Below are 20,746 nucleotides of genomic sequence, written 5' to 3' on the forward strand. Positions count from 1 at the left end.
GAAGTTATGACAAGCACTACGCACTACACACTACTCAGATACACACTACTCGGATTGTTTGTCAAACGCGAAGACCGAAACCGAAAGAGAAAGAGAGGAGAGAGAAGAGGTATGTTTCATGAGATGGCATTTTCAATGACGTCTATTGTGATATGGGTGCATTTTTCTTGCGATGCTATATTTCGGCATGTTTATTTGCAAGGTGAGATTTGGATATAGTCCAGCTCCCCCATTCGAGACTTCTATCAACAGCTGCAATTCCTCAAAGCTCATGTCCATCATCTTCGATCTTTTGGCAACAGAGGCTGTGGCTCGATACACAACATGAAGGCTCCAATTATCTAACTTAGTGTATTAGTACGATATAAGTAGATGCAAGCCAAAGAGCTCGAATCGCGATATTTTGGGCTTCGTGTGCTCGTGTCATCAGCGCCTAAATACTCCATAGTCTTGAATGATCCGAGCCCACGTCCACGTCCATTAGCACGGCCCTGCGCTTCGGGAGCTAAATACTATGCACACGACGGGATTCGCGCTTTCATCTTCTAGAAGTCTCTTATAGAAGCTCTAGGTAATCAGACGACTTCTGTCATTCGTTTGACTTTGTGTTCTCCCGTATTTGAACTTGGCAATGCTGGGCGATGGCTGGGCGGTGGAAATTGCCACGTGACGTGTGTCTTGGAGAACATTCAAGTAGATTCCTGGGGAATTGAAGTTGTGTTTATGATTTTAAGACGAAGTGTAAATCGTTCTACTTCCAAACTTTGAAGTAGTGTGTTGTTCAAGCTTCATACAACTGTTGGCTTCGGATATGTTGTGAAATATGGCTGACGCGTGTCGTGAAAGTGTGCTTTAGCCCGACTGATTGGGAAAATCTCAACTGGTGCCCGTCGACCCATTTCAATGATTTTGGTTCCGATCAAACGAGGTTATATTGGAGGGATATATCACCCACAACGTCAACGGTTGGTATCACCGTAGACGCGTTAGTGACACAACCGTCGTACGATGATACACATCGCGGCAATTCTGTCAAACAGGACACGAAAGATCATTCTGACGTAGAGAAGCAGAAGCTAATAAATAAATAGTGTATTCTTGGTATCGTAATGTAGAAGCAATTAGATATCCTAGTGCTGGTATAAAGAAGTATGAAGAATAATCAGTCTTCATGCGCTTTTGAAAATCCCCACCCATGGTCTATTTCCCCCAGAAAGAAATCCTGCGATCGTTCAAGTTTCGCTCGGGAAGGGCTTTCTACCCCATACAACATAACTACAAAGATTAGCATGGCATGATTCATGTGAAGATCAGAACTTACATGGGAATATATGCGTGAATATTCCTGTCCCTTCCAGATTTCTTCGCATTGAGAAGTAATTCCTTGACCTCTGCCTCATCCATATTCGACCCCTCTACTACAGTCCGCGTGGTTGAATACAACCATCGTTTTATGTCCTTTTGCATCATTGCACCGATTTTCTTCTCTTTTGCTCCCATCGCCCAATCATTTATCGGATTGTGGTAGATTGTCTCTGTTACCTCTTCGAACCCAATATCTTCTAACCATTCCATGTATTTTGGGATATTAGTCCAAGGTCTACTGCCAGCCTCGCCTGCTTCAACGCATGCTTGGAACCATTTGGCAATTCCACTGCTTTCCATTGAGTCGTCAATAGCAGCTGGCGGGAGTTTCGCATCGAGAATCTGGAAATACCCGCCAGGCTCAAGAGCATTGTAAGCCGATCTGAAGACCTCTTTCTGGTCACTGAAACACATCATCAGATCACGCATGTGGACGAAATCAAATTTGTGTGGAAAGTCCCATGTTTCCTCGGCATCAGCAACAATAAATTTGCAGTTTTCGGGTGTACTGTTAAGTACTTAGCCAAAGCTCACTAGTATTGAAGAATGAGCTTACCTTTCACGTTTCGAAGGGCTAAGGTCGGTTCCAATGACTTGCGTATTTGGGTACTCAGTAGCTGTTCTGGTTAGGTTTGCACTCTGACAATGAAGCTTGATATTACTTACCAAATTCAACTGCCCATATCCCATGTCCAGTCCCAACACTAAATAGAAGTTAGTAACTGTAATTCATAGTCTTAGGATGAAGGATCCTCCAATGATGTGTCTTTGTGTAGCAAGACACAATATAAGGCTGAGTGGTGGGGATCACGGGATTAAAAAATGATGAGCTTTACTGACTCTAGGACATGCTTCACCTCTTCTGGATTTAAAGGTGGCAAGTATATTCTTTCATCCATCATAACTTTCAGCATCTGGTGCTGAAGATCTAGTCAAAGTGAGCTGCTGTACAACGAACCAAAGAATCATCCAAGATCAGAATGTACTAACCTAATCTATCTTGTTCGAACTAGCAAAGTACATCTTTCAGCCAGGGCATTTTTCGAGTTGGAGCACAACTCTTACCTTATCGATAGGTAATTTATATTCTACGAGGGTCAAGTAATATCCTGCATCGTGCTATGTGCGGAGAATGAGACAGAGGACTTACTTGTATCTTTATCCTCGTGAAATGTTCTCGTCGTTTCCGGGCCATATTCTTCTTCACTATCGGAGTAATATGTATCGGCAACCTTGAAAGCATTAGTACGTCCTGCATATATTATGTAGTTGAATAAATCCAGAGGCCACGAACTGCGGGATCAACTTCTAGCTCAACGGCCGTCGTTTCTGTAACCACAATATCAAACCCGAACATGATGGCGAATCTTGTATATATTTTGTATTAATGACTAAAACGGCGTGCAGAAGTAACTTTTTCGAGGGAGCACTTGATATGTATGAATGATATTGTGGATGCAAGAGTTTAAGAAGTTAACGATGTTTATCAAAGGTGGGATTTCAAGCCAATTTTCCAACGATTGGAGCAAGCGATGAAGATCCCCCAAATGAAAATATCGAATTCTAATTTCTCTTACTCCCACTTTGCACACGCAACAGAAATAGAGTTTGAAGGTTTTGTGGTTCTGGAACGCTACCGATAAAAATATGTAAGATTGGCAACGGTACTGACCACTGTTCGCAATGCAAATAAGATCGAACATCGGTACTGCACAGTATTTCAATCAATATTTGTGCCGCCTATGAAGAGACGTAACTTCCCGTAACCCTGGTTCCGGGGATGTATTTCCTTGTGCCCCATGGATCAAATTCGGTACTTGGCGTGGGCACATCGGACGCTCGACTCAAAATGATCAAATTTTTCATCTGATAGATTCGTTGTTTGAACTTCTGGGGATATAAACTAGTCATGTATAGACAGTCCAGATACATTACTGGCCCAAGTAGTTGCTCGTAACCGATCAGATTGTAGCCTTGGAAATTGTTTGGCGATGAGTTGCGATACTGTACCGGTATGTAAATTCATAGCACGCACACTCACACTATGTCAGTTGTGGGGGCTCGAAGTTCTAATGCTCCGTACATGTCGTGAAACTTGTACGTGTAAGTGACTTGAGTTAGGCATCTAAAAGCGGAATCTATTATATCTCATCTAACAAAGACATATAGCTAATGCTATGGCTAATGCAATGAAGCAGAACTCGATCAGCCATGCTCGCCATGCTCAAAGTGTATGTATATATACGAAGCAGAACGATGGAGGCTCTAATAAATCTTGCATGTCGTCGAGTATATGCAGCATTGCAGCCTCCAACTATCTAACTCTACTCGAGTAGGACCACCCAGTCAGATAAGGCTCATTAGGGGCTTTAATCGCTAGACCTTCCTTCTAACTAATCGTAGATGCATATGAATCACCAGAACCAACCTAAAAATTTAATTGCTGTCAATTTCATTTCATTTATCTAATCGCATTGATCGCATTAAAATCGTCTAATCCACTATGGTTAACTCAATGAAGGTTAAACTAATCTATCGGATTACGGTACGATGAAATTCTTCCAGAAGCTACGGAGTATACCCATCATAAAAACTGTTAATAAAGAATGAAAGCGTGAATAAAACGTTCGTTCTTTCTTCATCTCCCAACACGAGTGATATTCTACACAAAATCCATCATCTCATGTTCCAGTCGGAAACCGTTAGAATTCGATTCGAGCCCTGATTGTAAGCAGGACCGTCAGCTTCGATCAATCAATGTACGGTAAAGCGCCACCATGTTGATTGCTTCCCGTCTTGCATTCCTTGAGTTCGCCTCATTCTCAATCAGTATGAATAACTTCACTCACAACCACGTATGTGGACAATACCATCGACTGTTTAATTGAATCTTGGCAACAAGGAAAATGACAGGATGGATGCTTCCATGTATAGGTCTTTGACGATTGATGAATATCAAATACGAGTCGTACACCTCCTTCCAAAATTTCGCATTGAATCAGATCGTACCTTAAACGTGCATATTGAATGCGAATTGAGATGTGTAAGTTTTACTGACAGGCCTCAGTATGAAGCTTTGTCGTATCAATGGGGTTCACCACGAGATCGCCAGATGATCTTTATTAATGGGCAGAAATGTCTAGTTCGAGTCAATCTTTGGTCCGCACTCAATCAATTAAGGAACGAACATACAGAACGGATCCTTTGGCTAGACGCACTCTGTATCAATCAATGTGATACATTTGAGCGAAACCATCAAGTGGGGCAGATGAGCAAGATTTATGAACGAGCGACAAGAGTGATTTGCTGGATAGGCGTTGATGAAGGGGTAGAGTTTTCTTCCGCTCACAATGTCCATACGACGGAATTCGTTCCATCCATCGCGATCAGGACTCCTCAAGCTCTCAGTCGGTCAGGTAGACGATCAGACCAAAAATTACCTACCACAGGACTAGCCTATTCGCTCTTGCCTTCAAGCCCAAGTCGCTCCCTGGAATCATTATGTCGATTGTTCTATCGCCCATACTGGAAACGACTTTGGATCATCCAAGAATTAACCCTGGCCAAAGAAATATTGGTTCAGTGCGGTGAATATAGTTTTGAGTGGAAAGATCTCGCTCGATGTTGTGATAATCTAGAGCAAATCTCTGAACATTGGTTGAATATCCGAGACAAGAAAATATACAGATTGGTCTGTAAGATCAAGGATAGCATCCCACGCCGGTTGCACCGGCAAAGGAAGGAGAGACAAACGCACGGGGAACAAGCACATCCACTTCTTGAGCTTCTCTTTACACAGCGAAGCACAATGCGAAGATATTCGTGATAAAGTTTTCGGACTACATAGTCTTGCCCATGACTGCTGTAAACGAGAAATACCTGTCGACTATGGAATCTCGATCCTGGAGATATGCTCAAGGATTCTGAACCATCATTTTTCCGAGCATCAGTCACCGCTATTTTACACAGCTAGGCATACGGCCGCGGCGATACATAGGCTTCTAAAGGCGCCAAAACCAGATGAATATTTGCAACGGAAAATGCTAAATTCCACAGCCAAAGCCACACTGAAATTCAACGGCACTCTAGAAGGTACCATCTCATGGTTGAGCCCTGCATCTGACGATCTACCACTCACAGAATGGGTCCTACCTCATCAAGGCCACGAAACGATTATTGCAGAAGTCGCTCAAATCCATGAAAAAATGAACGAATTCGGATTCACAAAAAATCTTGACACATACCGGCTCTCCCACATCGGCCATGCCAAATATAGCCGCGCAATTCCAAAGGGTAATTCATATATCGAACTAGACTCGCCCATCACAAACAACATTTCCAGCCCAAGCGACAAACCATCTTCAAGTTCTTCCAACCTTGGAAACAAACTTTTAGGTTTCGCAAGTAGCAAAGTACAGCAAGCGATCAAGTGGCGCGATCTCGATATCATGTTTCGTAAAGGTCTCGATTGGACTCCAATTATTGGAGGAACAGGTAGTAAAAATCGCGTGCGCATATCTATTTCGAGTGAAAATTTACTGCATTATGTGCCGGATAATGCAACCACGGGTGATCTGATGTATCAAATTGATGATAGTGATACGATACTAATATTGAGATGGGATGCTAGTGGAAAGGAGGGAAATGGTAGGTATGTGGTTGTGGGAAGGGCAAGCGAGGTACCGCATGCGGGGAGGAGGGAACAGGAAATCTCGAGGTATGGAGCGAGGGAAAGGGTTAGAGTTTGGTTGGATGCTCCGACATTGCAATTGTTGAGTTAGGAGGAGGGCTAGTTTTTGAGAAATTTGCTTTGGGGATTGGCTCGAGATATTCGATTCCTGGATGTCAGCAGGATATTGCTATATGTACTCTAATGATTGATGAAATAAGGCTTGGACACAAAGGAGGATGGGGAAAGTGTTAGTGCACCAATGAAAATGGGAAACGGTGTTTACATCAGTGTGAAAGTGATAAAGTCAAGAAATAAGAATATGCTATAAACTTCGACTCTACGTATAACACATTACTCGTCGTAATTTACCAATAACACACCTACACTACTAAGACACTATACCTAAGTATCATCGATATCCAAATCTCACATCTCATCCCAACCCAACACTCTCAAAACGTTACCCCCCACCACCACCAACAACAACAGGCTACAAAAACAAAGATCAAGACCATCAAAAGATAAAAACACCCACAATCTCACACATAAATATCCCAACATTTACCCACTAACTATACCAAGCAACTTGAATCTAGAAAAGATAACCCAAATAGATACCTGCAGTTCGAATTGGACTATTAGAGTATCGGATTAGTATTCCGTGTTCAGACGAAATATCGTTGGCTACCTGACATAACATAAAATAACATAACATAACATACAGTTTGTTGATATACTAACACTGCTTATCTGAAAAGATTAGGAATATGTATATCTAGAGGAGGGAAAGAGAGTGAAATAAAATACATATCTCTTTCTCTCTCTCTTCTACATACGCAAACCCTCCAAAGAACTATGACCACCCCCTACACCCTCCACACTCTCAAAACCGCGCACCCCTTTCCCCTCATAACAATACAGAAGCAATCCTTCTCCATCCCACCAAGCATCATCCTCCAACTCTTCTACGCTCCTCTTACCCCCACTCCCCTCGCCCGCCGCGACGCCATCAATCAACGCATTCACATCTCGATCATGGGTGCGTCACTCGCTCGACCAATACAGTCACTGGGTATACGTAACAGAGCCCAAAGATTCGGACAAAATCGCGGGTGCAGGATATTGGAGTATTGTTCTTGAAGATGAGGATAGTAATGGGGATGGAGGTGAAGAGGCGATTGATCCGTGGTGGCTACTGGAAGGGGAGAAGAGAGAATATGCGAAGGGGAATTTTGAGATTTGGGTGGAGATAAGAGGAGAGGGAGGGGTACGCATTATGGTGTATTTATCTTTCTATTTTTGTTCTATGTTAGAGTGAGAAGGAATTGGACGTTGGGTGTGCCATCTTGCTATGTGATGAGATAGATGTGAGTGAAATAAAATGGAAAGCAAGCTAATACAAACCCAGCTGTCGAAGTAATCCTCACCTCTCCTTCTCATCGCCGCCACGGAATCGGTAATTTGATCCTATCATGGGGTACTCAAAAAGCGGATGAACTCGGATTAGATTGTTATGTGGAAGGTTCGCAAACAGGTGTTCCCTTATATACCAAACATGGGTTTGAAAGGATTCGAGATGTGGAAGTTAAGCCAAACAAAGAAGAACATTTGAACAGCGAGGAATGGAAAAAGTTTGGTGAGGAGCTGGTGGAAGTTTTGACTATTATGCGGAGGCCTTGCAGGTAAATTTGAGGATAGATTAGGAGAGATTGGTTGTGGTTGGTTGTGGTGAGTTGCAGACTGAAGGTTGCGAGAGAGAAATTTTGATTGATTTGGCGAGAGTAAACATCGAGTTGTTGTTAGCTAATGCACTTTACAGTTGCGATGAAAAGAACTCTAGGTACTGCGAAATCAATAACGGAGATTGGTACTAGCAAGTATTGTATTCTCGTCGAACGATGAGGGTTGGTTACAACAGCATTACCTTGTCAACCGCGTGATTTATTCATAGTAAAGAACTAGATGCAAGAATCCTGTAAATTCTCTCACACGAATACCTAGGTAGCCTTTAACATGGTACAAAACAAGAGATGAGTTGTTTATTTGGCAATGAATGCGGGTCGCAATTTATGAAAGCTAAATGACATGATGGGCTTCACAATGAGATCACAGCAGAGATTGTTTACCACGGCTGGGGAAAGTGGCAAAGTCATAAAAATCCATCAAATGAGACCAACATATACTCGCGGTTAATTGATATAATTACATTGCGAGACAATGCTATCGGTAGGTATATATCAAACATTCCAACCCATTTTGTATACGCTCAACGCCACTAAACGCCGTTCTATACTGTATGCAAGCAATCCACTTGGGTACCATAAACTTTCAATACATCATTAATTTGGCGAATCTACTTCACCATGAACCTGAGCTCCCTGTGGCTCCTCTACTGGAGAAGTAACGATCCTCATTGCTTCAGACAAAATGCTGAACCCCTCTTCGATTTCTTGCTCGGTGATATTCAAGCTTGGTACAAATCTCAAAGTGTTGGTTCCAGCAGTGATAATCAATAAACCTCTCTCTCTAGCAGCTGTGACGATAGGTGTAGGGTCTTGGCTAAGTTGTAATCCCAAGTGTAATCCTTTGCCCCTGATTTCTTTGACCAGTTCTGGGTACTTGGATTGTAAGGCTTGGAAATGCTTCTTAAATATTTCTGACTTCTTGAGGACATCTTTTTGTAAAGATGCATCAGATAGTCGAGAGACAATGTAATGAGCTATCCTGGATCCTAGTGGATTTCCACCAAATGTAGTTCCGTGATCACCAACCTTGATCTTCTCCGTTACATTCTTATTGACAATTGTTGCTCCAATGGGGAAACCATTTCCGAGTGCCTTGGCGGTAGTAATGATGTCTGGATGGGCTGATTTTGGTAATGAAGCATGGGCCCAGAAGATTCCCGTTCGTGAAAGTCCACATTGAATTTCATCATAAATGAGGACTGCACCAACCTCACGACAACGAGCTGCGAGTGCGGTAAGGAATTCATCGGTAGCCACAATTACACCACCCTCTCCTTGAATTGGCTCTACTATAACACCACAGGTCTTCTCCGTAACCAAATCCTTGATAGCATCCACATCATTGTATGTTCCATATTTGAATCCAGGTAACATTGGAGAAAATGGTTTTTGATATTTAGGGTTTGGGGTGGCAGATAATGACCCCATGGTTCGACCATGGAAAGAGTTTTGGAATGAAACGACTTCATGCTTGTCTCCTGATGGATCAACGACCTTTCCGGTCTTTCTAGCGAACTTTATGGCAGCTTCATTAGCTTCACTGCCCGAGTTGCAGATGAAGACAGCTTGCGCATCGTGCATTGAATTCGATTCAAGAGTCTTCTCAATGAGAAGTTTAGAGAGGGCCCCGGTCCATGGATTGTGATACAAGTTGGAAGTATGCATAAGAGTTGTTCCCTGATGTAGTGTATGGGGTCAGATGAGTCACTTGAGGGAAAGTGAGGGGCAGAATTTACCTGTTCTAACATTATCTTTGCGATTTCTGGATCGCAATGCCCTAGAGCATTGACTGCTATACCCGCTGTGAAATCCAGATATTTCCTGTTTTCCACATCCCAAAGATGACATCCTGCTCCCTTCACAAACATTGGTGGTGGTCGGACATAGGTGGCAACCATATATGGAGCTTGTTCTCCGATGAGATGTGCTGTTTGTGAATTTGGTGAAGGATCTGGATGCGATATATTGGCGTCACTCTAGATTTCGTGTTAGTAAAGTATGAAATAACTGGCACATCATGGCATGCATCAATAATGTGCTTCGATTCATGCCTTACATTTGTAGCATAGGCCATTGCTTGTGAGGCATTTCTTTTCATGTAGCCATTGACAACCGGTGATACATTTCCAGCTTTCAAAGCAGCTGTCACTCTTTTCGCAGATAATCGAAGAGCCATTGTGAATTATATACAGAGGGCGAAAAGAGGACGTAGTGTTGAAAATTATATGTGACTCCCAGCAACAATGATGAGTCGTACTGAAAATATATATACATATCAAAGGATAAAAAAAGATACCGGGGAGAGTTGACAATCTAAGCGTTATCGGAGCTAATCATGCAATGCAAGGATAAAAAGTTTACTACGGAGCAAGTCTCCATGGAAATAGAATTTTTACCTAAATTTATTGTCAATTAATATAGAATTTCTGCAGCTCCGGTATTTTAAGGGCGTGAGTTCTGTCATTATATACATCTTATATGTCATTGCTTTTTGCTATTTTACAAATTTCTACCATCATCTTTCTTGACCCTGAGATATTTTCTGCCACCGCCTTCCAAGGTTATCGTTGCTCTATCTATAATGGGACTAGTGCATCTAGCCCCACCATCCAACATTAGCTGAGGACCTCGAGGGCGTGAAGCTTGGAGCTTGGAGCTTGAAGATGCAGGGAACTCAAGCAGCAAAACCACTTTCATCCCTCTCCCCTCTACATTGATATATCCCATCAATAATTGACACTGATCAAGTATCATTCCACCATACGGAGAAGAAGTAAGAGGTTTGCATTACTGATATCATCTTGAGAACGTCGATTATGTCTTTTTGAAGAGCAACTTGAGGAAGAGGAGGTTCGAGACAAGTAGGGGCTTGCTTGTTGTGCCTCTGGGCAAGAACATCGATTTATAATCTCCTCATACGTCTTGGCCAAGTCCTCCATCTTATCCTTATAGAAGTCCAGATTATGGGCTCTCGATTGTGGCTGCAAGGTAACTTCCACTAATTCTTCATCGCTGTCCTCGAAATCCGAATCATTGGCGGAGAGGTTTTCGTCTGATGAAGCTGGTGAGAACAAGCCTGTATTTGAGGGTAAATTGTTTGCTGCTTCGAGATTTTCGAGCGGTTTAGGTTTTGACTTTGAGCTACCTCTCTTTGATGATGTTGAGGATGACGCAGATGGGCGATTCTTCTTCATAATTTGGTAGGTAATGTTTGAGTTGCGGGTTTTGAGCACTCGTGGAGAATCCATCGTAGTATAATGACTCTCAAGTGATGAGTCTGAAATGAAACGATTGGCAAATGGGAATGAAGTGAGAAGTTCGTGATGCCATCTTATTATTTCTTTATACACATCTTTACCGCCGCATGACAAACAGCGTTTGCCAACATATGGACTGGACCCGTCGCGACCATAGCGCTGAACAAAGATTTCAGGTTTGCACCTTCTACAGCCACAGCGTCACCTGGTATGATTTGAGCCTTTTTCATTACTGGCTAGTAGTCGAATGAAATTCAGAAGCCTTCTATAAGGTCCAGGCTTCTTGCGTGCCAGAACAAAGCTTCTAGCGCTAACCGCTTTTTGTGTATGTTTCAACAATCCCGCGCGTCAATGGCGGCCTCATTGGCTTCTCTCTTGTCAGTAGCCGCGAGTACCCAATTTTCAGTGCGGCTTTGTAGGGCGTTTCGGTATTCGACCCCAGATTGCTAGACCAGTCAATCTTAATTGCTGTGACACATCTTTGTGTCTCACTTGGCCCGTTTAAAAGTATAGTTAATCGCTCAAATTGCTGAAAACCCTTATTCAGACGCTTCCTTCGGCTTCATCATCGCGCATGCCAATATAAGGATACGCCAATCACTCGATGTTTAAAGCTTGCAGAGATGGAAGCGAATGGTTGAACAATTGGCATTTCTTGTGCCTGATCTATCGACGGTCTCAGGAGCTCGAAGCGGCAACCTATCTGACAATTGAGATCTTGACCAACTGTAACTTGGGGCTAAATAAAAGAGCGGCCTGCAGGTTATGTCAGATTGATCAACTTAAAAGTGTCATTAATCAGCGTAAAACTAATTTTTCGCATAATTCATCAATAACCGCATCGAAAGGTATGCTGTTTGGTAACACGAGGGGAATCCGTCTCACTCCATACATCCTCTAACACAAGGCTTACCCGCATTAACAATTTCACGTCCAATAATGCATGCTCAGCCAATTGAAAGTTGATTCCAATCTTTGTACCGAACCAAATGCCGCACAAGGTCCACTGTGGCAGCACTTACAGTCACACTCTATTTTACCCGGTGTAGTCATCACTTGCACGTCAAGTGCTAATTCCACGCCTAAAAGAAAAACAAATGCCACAATTTGCCCATCATATAACTACTATGTTTTGTACTTTTCTCCGATCATTCAACAACAATGCCTGTCTCATCCAACTTCCCACTATCTTCCCCACGTGAAAAGCAGTCTTCGATCGCGGCGAAGGAATTAGACACCGCCGCATTTAAAGTATCTACTTGCCAAATAAATCCATCAATTGAGAAATCTCTGCTTAAGAAGCTTGATTTGCATGTTGTTCTACCACTCATGATCTTGTTTGTTCTCGCTTTTCTCGACAGGGTCAATATTGGTAACGCAAAGATACAAGGGATGACTGAGGAGTTGAAGATGGTGGGAAATGATTTTAATGTTGCTCTCATGGTTTTTCTTCCCGTCGTAAGCTCCCACCTTGACTTTTGTGGACCTACCCCTGAAATTGCAAAGTCAAATTGGACTCAGAATTCCCAAAGATAAATATTCAGGAATGACTTAGAAATCAAGAATATCACATTATGTAGCCACGTACGTAAATGATCTTTGCTAACTAAATTTAAAGCTATATCTTGTTTGAATTTCCCTCCAATATAATCCTTCGCCGCCTCCCACCATCACTTTGGTTGACTATTATAATGACACTTTGGGGAATCATAACAGTCTGTCAAGCTCTAGTGCGTAGCCATAGTGCATTGGTTGGTCTGCGGTTCCTCCTCGGACTCTTTGAGGCTGGTTTCTCTCCCGGCGCTGTCTACCTGATTTCCATGTACTACAAACGTTATGAATTGCAGTGGCGCCTTAGTCTTTTCTTTGCGGCCTCGATTCTTTCTGGGGCCTTTGGAGGTCTCTTTGCTTATGCTCTAGCTCATATGAACGGCATTGGTGGTTATAGTGGCTGGCGCTGGATTTTCATAATCGAAGGGCTTCTCACCATTGTTGTTGCTCTCTCCTTCAAATTCCTGGGTATTCTAGTCGATTGGCCCGAAACTGCATCTTTCCTCACATCATCGGAACGGGAAATGTTAGTCCAACGATTAAAAGATGACATGGGAGAAGATACCCAGCTTAACACGTTGAATAAAGAATCTTTGAAGAGGATATTAAGTGATTGGAAAATCTACGTAGGAATCTTTATGTATATGGGAGTTGTAAATACTGGTTATGCCACTAGTTTTTTCATTCCGACAATCATTCAGGAAATGGGATATACAGCGATTGGTAGTCAGGTCAGAACTATACCTATATATTGTGTGGCTACAACGACGGTACGTTGACCCGCAACCCTCTCGACCTTGATTCTTCTGCATATAAAGTTTACTAAACCCGTGTACAGTGTCTTGTAATAGCATACTTGACCGATCGTCTTCAGCATCGCTTCTCCTTCACGATCGCTGGAGTCGCGGTTGGTATCATTGGCTACGTGATCCTTCTTTGCCAGTCGCACGTCTCGACCGGTGTGAAATACATGGCTTGTTTCTTCATAACTACGGGCGGATATATGACGCAGCCAGTCACTTGGGCATGGGTTGCTAACGTATGCTGTTTAAACTTTCTAAAGTTTCCTCCCCATCAACGTTACTCCTCAATCATTCCATTCTTATCACCTCACATCTAACCAAACACTTACTAATCCTCAAAACAGAATATGGCAGGCCACTACAAACGCTCCATTTCCACCGCCCTTCAAATAGGCGTGGGTAATATCGGTGGCATCGTCGCGTCCAACATCTTCATCACAAATCAAGCGCCAAAATATCCTGTGGGATATGGAGTCTCTCTGGGATTGTTGGTCATGTGTGGAATCATGTGTACGGTTTTCTTCTTCGGATTGAAGAGAGAAAATGGGATTAGAGATAGGGGAGGGAGAGATTATAGGTTTGGGGAAGATGAGGAGAGGCGGAGGTGGAATAGAGAAGAGGGAAAGGAAGAAGAGGGGAATTGGGGGGATGATTGGCCGGGGTTTAGGTTTGTTCTGTAGGCTGAGTTGAAAGGGTGTTAGGTGTGGGATAAGCCGATTTTCCTTTCTTGTACAGTTTGGGAGTAAGTATTTGGAATTTGTGTGCACAAGCATTGAACTACAAGTCCTCCAGAAGTCCGGTCTGATTCTTCGATAGATCGTATTGAAAGCGTCTACTAAATATTCTTTGTAACTCAATACCTCACCATCTCGTTACATGATGCTTCTCTTTCGTCTTCTTCTTCTTCCATCTTAACGCTTTTCATGTCGAAACGCAGTGAAGTGCCAAAGCCACCAATAGTCTTATATATTATTGATTTTGTATGCATCCTTCCACTTTATCGCATTCCGAGGAACGTCTTTTTCGCATGCAACTTCTGTTTCGGGTGGAGAAATGGAAAGAGGATGGAATTAGAGGTTTAGTCGTAGGATAGAGGTGGATATTTGTTGTTGATACTTGGAGTCGTTGGGTTGGTGCTGTATGGAGAAGATAAGATTGTTGGGGAGTGAATTTTTGAATCGTGGGGATGAGAAAGAGGAGGTGGTGGGGAGGATTGGCACTTGGTGGTTGGAAAGGGGAGAGAGGAGAGGGGAGAGAGGGAGAGGGGAGAGAGGGAGAGGGGAGAGAGGGAGAGGGGAGAGAGGGAGAGGGGAGAGTTGATTTGTTGTTGGAGTTGCTTTTCTGATTTGTAATCTTTGCAGTCAAGGGGCTTTTTGGGTAGCTCAAAGTCGCGTGCATGAACTGGGACCCGTGTTGTCTGTGGAAAGAAGTGAGAGACATTTGTTTTAATATAAGAATCATGGATTTGGGGCGTTAAGAAACTGGAGGTTGGATCTAAGAGAGTCGCGGGGATAGTCGAAGATATTGAAGGAGAGAATGAGTGCAAGAATTAGGAAGAGAAGTGATGAAGATTCTCTTTGAAGGAAAGAAATCCCAAAGGTTAAGGACAGGGTGAGTTTGTTGATGAGTGATTGAGATGTGAGGCTCTGTTTGTGTGGAATTTCTTCACTCTTTCTTCTTGGTGAAGGTGTTCAGTCCACGTTCATTGCAAGCTTGTAAATAGATATATCAAAATGAACAAAGGTCATTCTTGTTCATCATAACATCAGCATCCTTTCATCTTTCACAACACCACAATGATTCAACAAAAGCTTGTGTTGAAAACTCCAAGATTCCACAGTGAACAGTGAATAGTGAATATGACACAATGAAACTACAGTACAATTTGTCTGTGGAATTCTTCAGCTAATTCTTTCCTGACAAAATTGCCACAAGCCGTATTATTCACTCATTGTTTGGCCCTGATACCTTTGAAATTACCTAGGTACATGAAGTCACAAGATATTATTCTAACTCGGCTGTGCTGGAACCAAATTCGCACAACTGCAGTAATTCCAAATCTATTTAAAATTCAAGAAGCTTTATCCTTTGGATTTTACATCCATCAACAACACATTCTCTTCAAGGTCAGAATCAGAAATCCTTTCAGAATAGTTTACTCTGTATCCGCATTCTTCGCGGTCATTATTCTAAGAGGGAAAGACTGTGGTTTTTATTGATAAATTTCAATAAAGGGGAAATTTTGAGTAAGTTTTTCCTTTTCGCTCATGTGAAATTCTGCAGAAATTCCAACCCCAGATCTTCAAACCAATGCTATCAAATGATATCGGAGCACTTGGATTCCCAATCAATACTTATCAATCCGGCCTTGAAAGATACTTTGAAGATCAATAAAGCTAACACAGAATATAGGCGCCCATTCTTTGCACCACCCAAGCCTCACTCGTCAATCACTCGTTGAAGTGAACTTCACACAACAAAACCTGATCCAATTTTCCGGATATCATGGCAGAAAACCCCAAAAACCAAGGCGAAAAGCCACGGACTCCATCTAATCTTGCGACAGTACCATTTGGACCAGTACCGAAAACAGAATTGACGCCAATTGGTCAAATACCTCCGTGGAAGTCTTCAGATCAGCAACTTCAGCCTCGATTCGTCATGAAGCCGAAACTCATGGAATATATGCGACATCGATCCAGCCGTCCAAATGTCCCATTTCAACGTCGAACTGTTATGGAGCCAAATTCTGTGGAAGATATGCGACATCGATCCAGGCGTTCAAGGAGTCCAAGCCCACCTCGACGAATTGACAAAAAATCAAGATTTATTGAAGAGATGCAACCGCAATCCAGCCTTCTAAATAGCCCACGTCGACGTCGAAATGACATTGAAATAGAGCTAAAGTTTATGGAAGATATGCCACCTCAAGCCAAACGTTCAAGAAGTTCACTTCTATTTCCGAATTTAACGGAGCCAAGGTCTATTGGAGAGATGCAACCTCAAACCAAACGTTCAAGAAGTTCGCTTCTAGGTCAAAATTCAATGGAGTCAAGGTCTATTGATGAAGTGCAGCTTACGCCAAAATCTATTGAAGAGATGCAACCTCAAACCAGGCGCTCAAATAGCTCACTTCGGCCTCCTATTGTGATGAAATTAAAGTCTGTTAATAAAATTCCAACTTTGGGCGAGATAACACAGGTTTCACTCAAGTCGTTGAGGGCCATTCCAACAACCTCTACTGACAACAATTCCACAAAGCGAAAACGTGGAAGACGAACGTTTCATAAATTTGCTGATCTTCCGTTAGAACTTCAAATTATGATTTGGCAATGGTATGGAAGAATCCACGCAAACAACAAACCGAACGTCATCAAGATTTTCCGCTGTTATAGACCTGTGCTACAAAATCTCACGGTGAGAGAGGATCCATCACAGCGGATCTCATACTTTGCCATGAGTTACAAGCTTCCTCCCATCTTTTATGTCTGCAAACTTACTTTCAAAATTGCAAAAGACTTGTATGAGAAAGAGTTCCAAGTAATTCCAATGATCAAGGATGATAAACAATTGACATACTTCAATGAAGATAGGGATATCATCGCTTTGGAAAATGCTCATGTATTGAGGGATTGGAGATATAACCGCCAGACTGAAGCCGAATTCGCCGGTAGGACGCATATGAGCTCAGATCGGCCTGCTGACGAGACAATCACAAGAAGAATCAACATGAAACATCTCGTTATTGGTGGAACAGACCGATCACAGATCGAGGCGAGGCATCTGGCAAGGTTTTATGACTGCGAGTCCATAATGTTGGCGGTACCTTATTTGCTTCGCAGCAGATTCTTCTCCACGGAGGAAAGAAACAAGCCCGACCGTGAAACTATCTCATTCTTTCGTGATCGACTCTTACGCTTCTGCAAGGAAGAAAGACAAGGTACTTTTGTTAGGGAAGACTATCGCAGAAAGCCCATCCGTCCAGTGGTAGTTGAGCCAAGTTGGGATACGACTGGTCGGTCAATATCCAACCCAATGTTCTGTGTCTGTACCGATGACGAGGTATTATCTCAGCTGGTATGTATTATACGTTGGAATATCCTCAGTTTCTTATCAGATCTGAATTACTGACACATGTGTAGCACCGTTTACACCCTGCAATCACGAATTTCATGACACCACTCCCAGGAGCTGCAAGTTCTATCACTTTCATGAGCGATTTGAAGTTCTCGCACAAGCATGCTAGGCTATTCGAGTACCCGTGGGAGTTCATTGCAAAAAAATAGCTGGGGACTTCTTGAAGGTTCGTTAACCTAGGGAATGATGTGGAAGAGCAAGAGTGCTTGCAGACTTACCATCGGTCTGCTTCATTTACTGCCAATTCACGTCCAAAATTGCGCCAAACTTAAATTAACCACGAGGAAAACAAATCGATTTGGAGTTTAATGAACATGTTTCTGTTGCCTTGGGGTATTAACGGAGTTGGAGAGACTAATGGCCTTTCGATAAGTTTTATTCATTGGTGGGAATAGTGGAGTTTTTCTTTCTTCCAGCAGATTGGAAGATTCGAAGATTGGAAGATTGGAATACCGTGGACACCCTATTTTCAATTCGACATCTAGCAATCTGTCTGTTATCTGTGGCGCAGAGACCTTTGTGAATAGCAGAATTACCTTGAAATTAGATTTTTGAAATTGCCCACGTGAGAATGTGATTATGACTTGAGCCCACCACACTCTCTAATCATCACTAGTAGTAATGCTCTACCTACCTACCTAGGTAGTTACAAATGTTCTTTCCTGATAATCTGAACTAAAGAAAGACTCAATAGACTCCATGGAGTTAAATAGATATTCCATGCATTCACTTGAGCAATTAGGCAAGACTTTGCATGAAGACTCGATAGTTCTGTGCCACCCACTAATCATAAATGTGAAAGGACTAGCTATTATACCAAGGAAGCCGTTCTCTTTCATCGAGGACTTTCAGTAAACAACTATCTTTTGATGACTCTGGTAGATGCGCAGCTTTACGTTGGCAGCTATTGTAAAACTGCCTATCTGTATAATGCGTTGGGTGAAGCATTATTCATACTTCAGCCAGCACATTCACTTCTTTGTTACGGCCGGAGAGATGCTACAGCTGGTCATGGTATGGTTAGGAATATTCATTCTTATCAGAAGATAAGACATTGTTAGAATTTGGAGTATTCAACTATTTGCCCTTCGATTGTCTCGGCTAATAATCTTTGTTCTCATGTCAACAACTTACATACAACAATTTCAATCTCGACTCCGATTTTTCACACTTTTTTGAAATTCTCAACCAATGCGCATTTATTAATTGACTTCTCATACACTGTCCACAACTTTACTTCTTTGACCTGAGAAGAGCCATTCGTCATACCTAGTCACTACCATTCGCATTACGAACTTCGAACTTCCTCAACTTTTACACCATTACCTCCATCATGGCTGTTCTCACCCAGTTTACGGTATTCCCCAAGCTTTCTGAAGAACTGAAGGCTATGATCTGGGATTTGGTTTCGCAACAACCTAGTCGAATCCGATTTGAATCCTACATCGTTCGTAAGACAAAATTTTCCAAGATCAAAGACAAGGAGCTTGTCTCTGAAAGGGATAAGATTTTTTCTGGCAAACATCCTGATTATCCCCGCCCTTGGAGGCTGAAGGCTGAAGGCAGGGTACCTTCTGTGCTTATAACTTGCCGGGAATCTCGCTATTGGGCAATGAAGCATTATCGTTTGGAGTTCAAGGATCAACTGTATAGCAAGGCTCTATGGTTCAACTCTAAAGTTGATATTCTAACTTTCGATACGACTAGTACCTTACTTGTATTTATTGAGGGAGGTTGCACCCTCAACGGGCGAAGTTTGTCTTTCAAAGACAGCACTAAAATGCCTGTCGTGGAAAGAATAGCTTTGCTTTATCCTATTCAAACATATTCGTATAATGTTGCCACGGAGACTACAAAGAATTTCCCTCAATTGAAGTCGCTCGTTATGAGAACCGATGGCATTCGTTCCGAAGCCGTTTTGTGCGACAGTGATAGATGGTTACCTGGTCCAAGAATCAGTTTGCCTTCTCTTAGAGTCCGAATGAATCAACTATGGCATTCTGATGAGTGGAAGGCAATCAGAGCTTACAGTCAAATTCCAGAATTGCGAATTCTGACGGCAGATGAGATGTGGAATACTGTAAGTTTGACGGAACACTTCTTATATGGATGACATCCACTAACATTTTCTAGGGTTTAACACAGCCATTTGGTCCTTCCAATAAATCACCCAAGCGTCGACGAAGAAATCTCAAGGCAGATCCAAATCAAATGCCACCAGTTCGTCGATCGAATCGAATCAAGTCTATGGAGACAAAACAATATCTCGAAGACTAGATGAATGCAAAGAAAATGATCTCATTCAAGACCCTACTTTACAAAGGGACAGTAGACTTTGGGTTCCGCGTTTCGTCGTACAATCTACCACTCTACTCGAAGTATCTCCGAGCGACCTGTTATTTTGAGAGTTTCTTTCTTCAACAACATGGTTGGATCAACTGTTATCTTTGAATGAAAGTCCTCTTTGCTTATCTAGCCGCTTTATTCAATAATTAGGCATCATCCCTTTCCTCCTCCTTCATCGCACAGCTGCATACATAACAATTCGAAACATCCCATTGATTTTCCTACTCGCAAATACAAAGAACCCAGCACTTGCGTGGCCTCGAGCCCTTCCAGACTGCTTTTCTACGACATTCTTCTTGTACCACTTGTAGCTGCTCAAAAGCTTATCTTGCTTCAGCCGTGTCCTCCACATAACAACAAATCTCGACAGTTCCTCTGCACCATAGCTTTTACTTATTACGAATCGAGAATCAGTTCTGTCGACGTACTTCACACATTGATGATTGTCGCCGGTGATGGCAGCATGGAAACTTGCACAACGTGGAGGATTACTGGCTGGTTGGGATTTCTCGTTTCAGAAAGTGGCAGGATATGCAACCGCTGGGTGATTTATTGACAACACGTTTAGTCAGGATGGCTGGTGTTTGGTAGAATACTAGTTATTATCTTATTTTTGATTGTTTTATCTCTTGGAATAGGATCCGCTGGGACCCTGAGCCGAGGAACATCTTCTCAATACGATATAATCTGGGCACAGAAAGAAACATGCAATAAGTACCTAGGTAGTTGAAGTAAACTTCCTCAAGAACTGAATTCAAATTTCATCTATTAACTAAGTTTCTTCTTGAAGAATATGTAATTGTCATGGAATAATAATACGGTATCAGTGCCGTGTATTCATTATGAATTGTTGACTCCAACTCTTGTAAG

General features: G+C 42.5%; 7 protein-coding genes across 7 annotated transcripts; 4 read left to right on the forward strand and 3 right to left on the reverse strand.

The window, feature by feature from the left end:
* Nucleotides 1–1,107: 1,107 nt before the first annotated feature.
* Nucleotides 1,108–3,089, reverse strand: EAF02_005909 (uncharacterized protein). Its single transcript, XM_038901957.1, has 9 exons — nucleotides 2,660–3,089; nucleotides 2,516–2,597; nucleotides 2,431–2,453; nucleotides 2,356–2,374; nucleotides 2,206–2,293; nucleotides 2,032–2,069; nucleotides 1,922–1,982; nucleotides 1,322–1,873; nucleotides 1,108–1,275 (listed from the first exon to the last, which is right to left on the reverse strand). Exons 1-9 carry the CDS (start codon nucleotides 2,720–2,722, stop codon nucleotides 1,233–1,235), a joined length of 969 nt encoding a protein of 322 aa, XP_038758174.1. The 5' UTR covers nucleotides 2,723–3,089; the 3' UTR covers nucleotides 1,108–1,232.
* Nucleotides 3,090–5,405: 2,316 nt separating this feature from the next.
* Nucleotides 5,406–6,146, forward strand: EAF02_005910 (uncharacterized protein; the record flags this gene model as incomplete). The annotated part of the gene is made up of 1 exon (XM_038901958.1): nucleotides 5,406–6,146. The coding sequence occupies one exon, from the start codon at nucleotides 5,406–5,408 to the stop codon at nucleotides 6,144–6,146; it is 741 nt and encodes a 246-aa protein (XP_038758175.1).
* Nucleotides 6,147–8,376: 2,230 nt separating this feature from the next.
* EAF02_005911 (uncharacterized protein) lies at nucleotides 8,377–9,958 on the reverse strand (the record flags this gene model as incomplete). Its single annotated transcript, XM_038901959.1, has 3 exons — nucleotides 8,377–9,459; nucleotides 9,519–9,758; nucleotides 9,839–9,958. The coding sequence occupies 3 exons, from the start codon at nucleotides 9,956–9,958 to the stop codon at nucleotides 8,377–8,379; spliced, it is 1,443 nt and encodes a 480-aa protein (XP_038758176.1).
* A 574-nt stretch (nucleotides 9,959–10,532) lies between these two features.
* Nucleotides 10,533–11,030, reverse strand: EAF02_005912 (uncharacterized protein; the record flags this gene model as incomplete). The annotated part of the gene is made up of 1 exon (XM_038901960.1): nucleotides 10,533–11,030. One exon carries the CDS (start codon nucleotides 11,028–11,030, stop codon nucleotides 10,533–10,535), a length of 498 nt encoding a protein of 165 aa, XP_038758177.1.
* A 1,170-nt stretch (nucleotides 11,031–12,200) lies between these two features.
* EAF02_005913 (uncharacterized protein) lies at nucleotides 12,201–14,073 on the forward strand (the record flags this gene model as incomplete). Its single annotated transcript, XM_038901961.1, has 4 exons — nucleotides 12,201–12,376; nucleotides 12,658–13,360; nucleotides 13,429–13,629; nucleotides 13,738–14,073. The coding sequence occupies 4 exons, from the start codon at nucleotides 12,201–12,203 to the stop codon at nucleotides 14,071–14,073; spliced, it is 1,416 nt and encodes a 471-aa protein (XP_038758178.1).
* A 1,825-nt stretch (nucleotides 14,074–15,898) lies between these two features.
* Nucleotides 15,899–17,679, forward strand: EAF02_005914 (uncharacterized protein; the record flags this gene model as incomplete). The annotated part of the gene is made up of 2 exons (XM_038901962.1): nucleotides 15,899–17,470; nucleotides 17,536–17,679. The coding sequence occupies 2 exons, from the start codon at nucleotides 15,899–15,901 to the stop codon at nucleotides 17,677–17,679; spliced, it is 1,716 nt and encodes a 571-aa protein (XP_038758179.1).
* A 1,184-nt stretch (nucleotides 17,680–18,863) lies between these two features.
* EAF02_005915 (uncharacterized protein) lies at nucleotides 18,864–19,807 on the forward strand (the record flags this gene model as incomplete). Its single annotated transcript, XM_038901963.1, has 2 exons — nucleotides 18,864–19,610; nucleotides 19,664–19,807. The coding sequence occupies 2 exons, from the start codon at nucleotides 18,864–18,866 to the stop codon at nucleotides 19,805–19,807; spliced, it is 891 nt and encodes a 296-aa protein (XP_038758180.1).
* Between the last annotated feature and the right edge of the window lie 939 nt (nucleotides 19,808–20,746).

Source organism: Botrytis sinoallii (genome assembly GCF_014898435.1).
Source record: "Botrytis sinoallii strain Bc 23 chromosome Unknown BSIN_009, whole genome shotgun sequence".
Taxonomy (NCBI): Eukaryota; Fungi; Ascomycota; class Leotiomycetes; order Helotiales; family Sclerotiniaceae; genus Botrytis; species Botrytis sinoallii.